Source organism: Chenopodium quinoa, unplaced genomic scaffold (assembly GCF_001683475.1).
Source record: "Chenopodium quinoa cultivar QQ74 unplaced genomic scaffold, ASM168347v1, whole genome shotgun sequence".
NCBI lineage: Eukaryota > Viridiplantae > Streptophyta > Magnoliopsida > Caryophyllales > Amaranthaceae > Chenopodium > Chenopodium quinoa.
The window spans coordinates 2,268,853-2,278,364 of NW_018742974.1; the positions used below are offsets into that span (position 1 = coordinate 2,268,853).

Genomic DNA, 9,512 nt, shown 5'->3' on the forward strand with positions numbered 1-9,512 from the left:
GTCAAATTTTACGTATATAGAATTTGAATTTATAAATTCAAATAAATATTATCTCATTCATCGGATAGTTAGATAAAATCATTAAATCAAAATATATTTTTAATTTCTAATTATTTGTTAAAATAATATAAATCCTAATGTAAAAGATTATATAAAAGATAATTTTTGTTTTTTTTCATAATTTAAATCTTAAATTACTATTTTTTGTTTTCAATTCTCAAATTTCATTTGTTAATTTTTTCTTAAATGGCCACTGAAAATTAAAATTCTAAATTAATAAATAAATCTAATTTTTCATTGGTCGAAATATTACTTTTGCTTATATGGCGTGTGATGCACAAATTTTTTATATACATTTTGTATATAAATATTTTTTTGGTGATCACTTAGTTTTTTTTCTTGCATTATAAGTTTTAAAATTTTGTGTGAAAGTATCATATCATGAGATATTTACATAAAACCATTAACATCAAGTGATAATTTATATTTTTTAATTAAATATCAAAATATAATTTTTAGTTTTTTAAATAATATAAATCCTAATATCTAAAGATAATTTTTAGTTTTGTTACAAATAAAAATGATAAAATTTAGTGTTCTTAAATAAATAAAATCCTAATAAGTTACTACTTGTCGTTTTTACCTACGTGGCAAAAATTTAAAATTTTATTCGTCACTTTTGTTTAGGTGGCGAGTGATTTTTTTAATTCTAAAATAAAATAAAAATCTAATTTTTGATTGGTCGAAAATATACCTTTTCTTATGTGGCGCTCCCAATGCTCTCCAAATATGCCTACTTTATTTATATATATATTAGATTATATTATATTATATTATATTATTATTATTATTATTATTATTATTATTATTATGACAAAGCAGTCAATTATTACTACTATAAACTAATTGAAACACGTGTAAATTTTTACAAGTAAAAAAAAAAGGAGTATAAAGTCTATAGTGGAGCTTTTTTATAAATTTGGAATAGTAAGGACACCTTATATAAAATCTTGTTACAAAATGAAAACAAAATTCATTAAATTGAATTCCATATCAAGTTTTCTCCTTTAAAACATAAACAAGATATCTACTGGTACTATTATTGTAAGGTACATCCTCCATCATTATTTGTTTCTTTACTTAATTAATAAAACTCAATGCCTCTTTTAAAATTAATTTCGCACACCAAAAACACAAATCATATATTTTGTATACATTGAGATGTTGATGAATTTCATCCCAAGTGTGAAAGGTATGTAAAATAGTTTCTTTAAAACTAAATAATGAACCTATGTGCTAGAGATTTAAATGTGAATGACCAAATAAAAATTGTTTCAAGAAGACACACAAATAAAATAAAATAAAATAAAAAGTAAAAGATATAATATAATAAAAAACTAATACAAAGTTTAATTCCTATAAGAAGAAAGTGGTCCTATGACTCCTAATCGCTAGTCCTAATCTAGTATAATGGACAAAGGTAAATAAAATTGCTTTATTAACTTTATAATAATAATTCAACAAGATATAGTTTAAATAACATTTACCTACCAAAATAGTGGAGGCGTTGACATAAAATCAAAGTTAAAATAGCTTTATTTGTTTGGCGGTGGTTAGGGGAAGGAAATTAAAGGGGGAAGTGAATGAGATTGGGGAGAGGGGGGGTGGTGCTTAGTAATCATGAGGAAATGACATGATTAAAGCAAGTTTTAGCCTGTAATATTTGTCAAAGGAATATGCATGAGTACTATGTAAGTGTTTTTTGATGCAGTTCAACTATATATTTTCTGACTGTATTTATGTGCGTATCAATAAAGTGCACTAAAATTGGAAAGAAAGGTTATAAAAGTTTTTAAAGAGTCAACTACATACACTACACTTGGATTGCTTATAATATAATATAATATGATCGTTTTTGTGAGTGGTCACCTGATTATGTGTTAACCAATTCAATGCAACTTTGATAGGTTTACCCTTTTTTAGGTTTGGTTTATGTTGATTTCAGGTATACAAACCTTCCCTACACAAAGTTACGATTGAGGTTCAACTCCGGACACTAGCTTAGGCAATTGAGAAGGAAAGGAAATAGGTTGTAATGTATTTTAATCTGAATTGAATTGAGCCGTGCTTGACCCTATTAGATAAAGAAACCCTCCCTAGACAACATGAAATATTATGTAGATTGTATAATCTATTTTAGTCTGAATTATATTTTGTTGACGATCCTACCAAATTAGGTCAAGTCAAGTATGATCCTATTTTATGTAAATTCAATTCATTTGTTTCTAAAAATTCATCAATCTTGTAATTTTTCTTTATTTAGTCCAAATCGAGGCATGAAACAGTGAGTCAGCTAGTTTGGAAATGGTCATTGGGTTGATTCGATATTGTCATGTTAGGGTGGGGAGAAAGGCTAGGTATAGTACATAGTTTTTGCTACTCACTCTAGTAGTCTACCTTCCTAATAATTAAACTTGATTGATAGATACATGTATGTTCAATAGAGTTGGCAATGACCATTTTGAATTGCCCGTAATAAATTCAATTCATTTGTTTTAGAAAATTCATCGATATTATGTAACCAAATTAAATCATGTTATTTTGGTCAAGTCCAAATCAAACATTAAGTCATCGAATCGACCCTTAAATCTGGCTTTTTAGTCAATTCAATATACAATTTATGGTCGAGTGGGAAGGAAGGGATAGAATAATTTGCTACTCTCTCTATACCTTCCTAGAAATGCAACTTGATTGATAGAAACATACACGCCCAAAAGAGTTGCATGTATGATTGGTGCTACTCAACGATCTTGGTTACAAGTAGACGATTTTATTCGTCTAATTGTCCTTGTTTATATTATGAGCAAAATATATACATGATCATTATTTGTCATGTATTGTTTGTGTGAAAGCCTACATTTTTACAACAAAATTGACCTTTGCATCGTATTACAGACGAAAATTGCAAAATTCTAGCAACCTTCAGCGCACTTATTATTGGCTGCCGTCGCATAACAAAATTTGCCATGTGATGTGGGGGATGATTGCATTTGCAGCTCCATTAACTTTAATTGCAACAAAAAAAGCCAAAAATATATTGTAAGAAAATAAAAAACATAGTAATCATAAAGTCACTGTCTAATAAAAAAAATTATTGGATGCACTACTCAGTCATTCTTAATGATGTACGTGAACTAATCAATCACATATATATACTCTATGCATTTCTATTTGATTAGATAGGTTCATTTGTTTTATCTTGTGACATTACATCCCATTTTCTCAAACAAATTACAATATCTCTTGTTTAACCCAATCATCACTCCCTTCAATAATTTATTCTATTATTCGATATTTTAAATTATACTCCGTATGCAAGTATTGCGACATAATTCATGTGATTATGAAATGGATTTTTTTTTTCTTTTTTTCTTTTAAGATTTAAAGTAGATAATATGATTAAGTTGATGCCCAATAAAAATATCAGTACACATTGAAACAACAAAAGTAGTAAGCTCTCAATTTTGTTACCATATATATAAAGTAAATGATGAGATTTTCAGGTCCAATTTCAAACAAGTTGGACGTGGTCGTTTAAGTACATGTCACTAAACGTAGTCATTCTTTAAATCTGTTTAATAACCAGAATTTAGATTGATGTTATTTTATCATACCAAGGCAATACGTCATAATCCATTGGATATATTTACCTTTGATAATTATTATGTGCAACTTTTGAATATATAAAAAATATTGGGAAATTAACGCGTGATATAAGAAGATTTTCTATAATTACAAGGTACCCCGAATTGAACAGAGCCGCAGAAACAGAGTAATACAAGGTGGATAAAATGTACATCGCAAATCTTTACTTTTATTAGTAACTAATACTATAGTATATACTTCATGCACAGGAGTGAAAGAATCAATAGAAACCAGCTGAGCTTCATCTATATATCCAAAAAGCTACAAGCTGATCCCTCAAAACCTTTCCTTCTGTTTTTTCTTAAGATAAATAGGAAAAAAAAAAAAAAGATGGCCTGATTTTCCTTAATAAAAAAGGATTTCGAGCTCGATCTTTGCAAAATGAAGAATCTCCGGGGACTTATCTGCAAACATCCCTCTGGTAGATAACTTCGCGGACTAAAATAAAATAGGGTTTGTTTACCAAATCAGATGATTAAGCTTGCCTTTGTAAATCGTTAGCATGGATGAAAGTACCGTGGAACCCATAAGGAACCCTTGACGGAAGCTTGACTGTCGCAACCAGCTCTAAATCTGTGGCATTGACAATCTGTAACTCTGATGTCCAGTTCATCTCGTCATGAACAAATGCGAGAATGTAACCGTCGTCTTCGCTTTCGGAATCAGCATTCCTAGGAAGAAACAGAGGCTCGCCGCCGTACTTGTCATCTCCGTACATGAATTTCTTGACTTCTCCGGTGAATAAGTCAACCTTGGCGAACCCAGATACCTTCGGCCATGGCTCAGCAATGGCGAGGTACGCAAACTGGGTTTTCCGCCCGAGGTTATTTCTGTTCACCATACCGGCCTCCAGGTTCATTTTCTCTGAACTTGGGAGGATTTCGCGGCGTGTTGAGATTCCGGTTTTCCGGTTCAGTCTGATTTCTGATAATACACTGGAGAGATTCTCGTCAGACTCGTTGAAAATGGAGTCTGCGGGAGTCATGCAGGATCCGATCACAACCACCTCGTCGGTTTCGGGCTCCTCCCACGCATTCCACAGATGAAAGCAGAAGCAATCGGGTACATCAATCCACTGAATTTCATCAGCGTTTTTTGCATACTTTGGTAAAATTCCAAACCGCGCAGTTTTCTCCTTGTCAAAAACAACAGGAGAACCGCCTCCAATCATCTCCTGAAGCTTGAACACAACCTGAGAGTCAGGTATCACGATGTTATTCTCCGTGATTGCGAAATCGTGCATCATAGTGGCGGATCCAAGGTCAATCTCAACGTCAGGAGATTTCGTACCATCAGCCGCGAACCAGAAATACTTCAAATACGGTTTCTTGACAACATCATAGCTCAAAGCAAACATTTCGCCGGAAACCGGGTCTACCTTAGGATGCGCAATCATAGTAGACTTCAGCTGTCCATTAAAGTCGTAACGACCAACAGTTTCCAAGTCTCCTGAAGAAGTAACCTTAACTTGATAAGGAAGGTCGTCTTCGGACATAGCTAGTAGTCTGTCATTGAAGTAAACAACTCCGGCATTGGCAACCCCTATACCGTTATTTTGATCTAAAAGACCAAACATTGCACGAGAATAGAATAATACAAGTCTTCCAATACCGGTATGACCATGAAGTTCACCAATTGCCTTGGGAAAAATGGGTCTACCCAAAGCACGTTCTTGGACAAACCGATTAGTCTCAGTAAACCGGCAGGAGTAACTTGCTGAACCATCTGAATGAAACTTGACGGCGTGGATCATACCATCACCGTCAAAGAAATGATGACCGGAAACCGGCTCGTACAACGGGTTTGCCCCGTTTCGTACATATACTCCCCGGATACATTCCGGAATCGCTCCGGTTACCAGAAGGTTCTGCTGAACAGGCTGTTCCGGAACCGGAGCGAAGTTTCCAGCTAGTTGGACTCTCGGGTCGGAGGTTTTAGGCAAAGGTTGTTCACTCTCATGAGAGTTCAAGGCTTTCTCAACCATATCCAAGGCCGCCGCGGCCGCCTTTTGGAAGGGATTCCATTGTTTTGGATGCGGTTTGGAAAATATATTATTGTTATCTTTTGGTGATGTGAAAAAAGGGTCCCTAACTTCCTTAGGAAAAGTGGTAATTTTCTTGGGCGTTTGGGTTGTTGTACTAGAAGATGAAGCTTTCTTTGGAGAGTCTAGTAAAGGTAATTGAAGTGAAGAATTTACCAAATTAAATTGGGATTTTGATTTTTTTGATGAACCAATTTTTGGTTTTGGTAACACCCAATTGCTACTACTAGCAGTTGCCATGATTCAGCTCCTTTAACTCTTGCAATTTTTGCTCCAATTTTTTGAGAGAAAAAATGTTGAGAAAAATGGGAGGAAAAGAAGTTGAGGAATTGTGTTATTTGTGTTTAGTTATTTGTTGAAAGGTGGGGAGAGAGAAAGGGGTAATATATAGGGAAGAAGAGGAGAAAAGGGGGCCCAATTAAGGCATGTAAGAGATAACCACGTGTTAGTCTATGCGATCAAATGACTGATGCTATAAGTTTTATCAGGAGATGGGAAGAAAAGGAGTGGGGGCTTAGCCTCTTTGGATTTTGACACGCTTACCCTTTCTTTTTTGATTTTCTTTTTCTTTTTTATTTTCACTCTATCTTTCCACTCTATTATACAAGTATGATTTGATGAGTATAATTTTCAAATTTATTCTCTAAGTTGAATTATTTATAGTATTGATAATAATATGGTTTTCATTATTTTATGGTTTGTTATGCACTTTTTTGAAGTTGTGTTTCAAGTGAATGTAAGTTTAGGAGACACTTTCTCTATGTTTATTCTCCCCACTTGTATGTACCTTAATATCCACATATACAACTATAGATTCAACAATGAGGACTGTCTTTTGCTTTGAGAATATTAGCATGTTGATCTATGGGGGGGGGGGTTGTGTGTGTGTGTGGATGTATGTTAAGGAGAAGGGGTTTATCGAGTCGAGACCTTTCACTGGTCTTCTAGGCCCGGGTTAACGTGTTAGACATTTTGAGAGTGGAAGAAAAGGTTAACGAAATCTCCATCCCAAAGTGCCTCTAGTAGGATGTGATCTCATAACGTCCTAGTTAAGAAATGCAAACTCTCCTACTAGACTAGCTCTGCTAGGTTATCAATCAATTATCATAACAATTTTTACTAAGTGGATTTGATCTTTCTACGGAGTATTTAAATTTTAACTAGAGCATACTCGTACAAATGCAAGGAATATTAAAGCATCGGGAAAATCTTGGGATAGGTAGTTGTTTTTATAATTGAGTGTTAGAATTTGAGAATTAAGCTTTTAATTTTTATCTTTCTCTTTAAATTTGACCCTAAATCATACTTTTTTCGTTTAAACTAGAGCGTATTCGTGCTATCGCACGGAATATACACAGTATGTATAGTTAGAAAGGAAAAATTCGTAAAAGTGAAAGTTATAGATAATTTTTTCCAATTTTGAGAAGCGAAAGTTACTGGGAGATTAGTGCCCAGGCCAAAAAAAAATGGAGTGCACAAAATTGTAGAGTTGAAGTTTTGGAGGAATTTGGTGAGAAGTTAGAAAAACAACTCTTAAATTATACTCATATAAAAGATATAACACACCTTATTCGCACGCACTTTGATAAAAAGGTTAACATAAACGGACATAATTAATCAAAATAATATATACAATTAGTATCTAGTCCCTCTTTAATCTTAGTGTTAAAATTTTCTTGATAAAGTAGCTCGTTTACCTAATCTAATCAACTCCTATAAAAATGTCAAAAAGGTGTATTGCATTTAAAATAAAAAAACAAAGGAAATATATGATTTTGGTCTGAATTTAAAAAAAATTTACTTTGCTCTAGGGCTTATCCTGAGTATATAGATTCAGATCAATGCAAAATCATATACTTATTTTCTCTTTAAAATTGACCTTATATCATATATTATAAAGTTGATTGTATGAACTTTTAACAAGGTGTAAATAGCAACATGAACTTTGACTAATAGCTATAACAACAAAAACTTTCTTATTAGGTGCACAAAATATCATAAATGAAGCTTGATACCAAAAATTTTGCCGAAGACATGGTTCTAATATTTTACTATCATAAAAAATTGTCTTGTATTACATGTGTAGACACCTAAAAATGTCTCCCCAAAACCAAACCCAATGATGAATAACCTTTCACCGCCATTATTGGTCGGGTTGAGTATTTAATCTTGGAGTGCTTAAATCCATATTCAAATCCATATTTTCATTTCATAAAACAACCCAATTTCTAGTCCATTTCCCCAAACCATAACTCATTTTCCTCTTTTTGTGCTTTTAAACCCAAAATAATTCATTTCGTGTCCTTTAAAATCATTCATTTCGTGTCCTTTTTATAAAAACGTTTATTTCAGTTTATTTTGGTCCATAATATGGGTCCAATTATTGAATAGTTGGATGGGGCTTTAAAATAGATTTCCAACGATATATTATAAGCCCAAATCCGAGTTATAACGAATAAGTTATGGCCAAAATATTAAATTAGCCCAAACCGAACCTAAGCCCACCTTGCCTACGACCCAATGATCATGTGGAGGGTCCAAATTATTTAATCCCATTCCTAAACCAATTAGGATTAATTAGAATATTCTATAAGTTTCTAAAATATCTTAATTATCGTTTTTGAAAAGATAAGATTAACAAGTTTGAAATTGAATAAAACTCCCTTTTTTGAAAGTCCTAATTCTATCCGAATTGAAAGACATTCAAAGATAGACAGATATTATTTTCGTGCCTCATAGTTTTTATCCAAATTTTATATGGTTAGATAGCCCTTGAAATTATCTTTCCAATGATATATTATAATATCAATTTCGAGCTATAACGGAAAAGATATGAATAAAATATCAAACTCTATCAAAAACTGACACCGTGTCACTATTTCGGCTATATCTTTTGTTATACAATATATTTTAATTTGATTCTAATTGGGTTAGAAAGTATACTTCAATATCTTTCCAACGATATCTTATTCATCTTATTCCAATTTCTGGATCAAAAGATATGATAAAAACAAAAACAGCAAAAACTGTTGTCTATCGAGTTTTATTCCGATTTAATTCGGATCTTATCTTGTTTTTTCGACCCTTCTTTTTTTCTCTATAAATAGAGGTCATATCACCCCTTTTCCAATCATCAACAATCTTGATCATCAAATCATTCTCTTCTCCCTATTTAGCCTAAACACTAGCCTCCCCATTCTTTCACTATTTCTTCCTTTAAGCACTTCAAGGAGTCTATACAATACCTAAAGTTCTATTCTTTAACCAAGGCGTGATAGGTATAATTGACTGAGGGTTTGGACTAAATCAACTCTAATTTTTATTTAATTTAATTTAATTTAATTTCAATTTGATTTATATTTTTATTGAAGTTACTAACAGTTTATTCATGATGTAGCAATTTAAAGGAACGCGCGGAATGTGAGTAATTAATTAATTTAATTACTCTTATTTTATTCTTGTTGCTAGTATCATAATTAGGGTTATTATTATTATTTGATTTGACTAATGATATTATTGTTAAATTGCTTCCAATATTAATGTTTATTTTATTATTTTTATGATCACCATATTGCATGTTTAAAGGGAATATGTAATTGAAAATCACGACTAATAAGATAATTTGGACAACCGGTTTAGGTTCCTTTTAATCTTGTTATTAAATCAAGTGATCACAAATATTTTAGAATTATATGTTGCATTAATATTCAACCAATTTAGCCTAATAATAGTTTGGAGCAAATTGATTTTTTTATTTGTATGCCTT

General features: G+C 32.0%; 1 protein-coding gene across 1 annotated transcript; it reads right to left on the reverse strand.

The window, feature by feature from the left end:
• Positions 1-3,772: 3,772 nt before the first annotated feature.
• Positions 3,773-6,539, reverse strand: LOC110729235 (9-cis-epoxycarotenoid dioxygenase NCED1, chloroplastic-like). The gene has a single exon (XM_021908950.1). It carries the CDS (start codon positions 5,984-5,986, stop codon positions 4,181-4,183), a length of 1,806 nt encoding a protein of 601 aa, XP_021764642.1. The 5' UTR covers positions 5,987-6,539; the 3' UTR covers positions 3,773-4,180.
• Between the last annotated feature and the right edge of the window lie 2,973 nt (positions 6,540-9,512).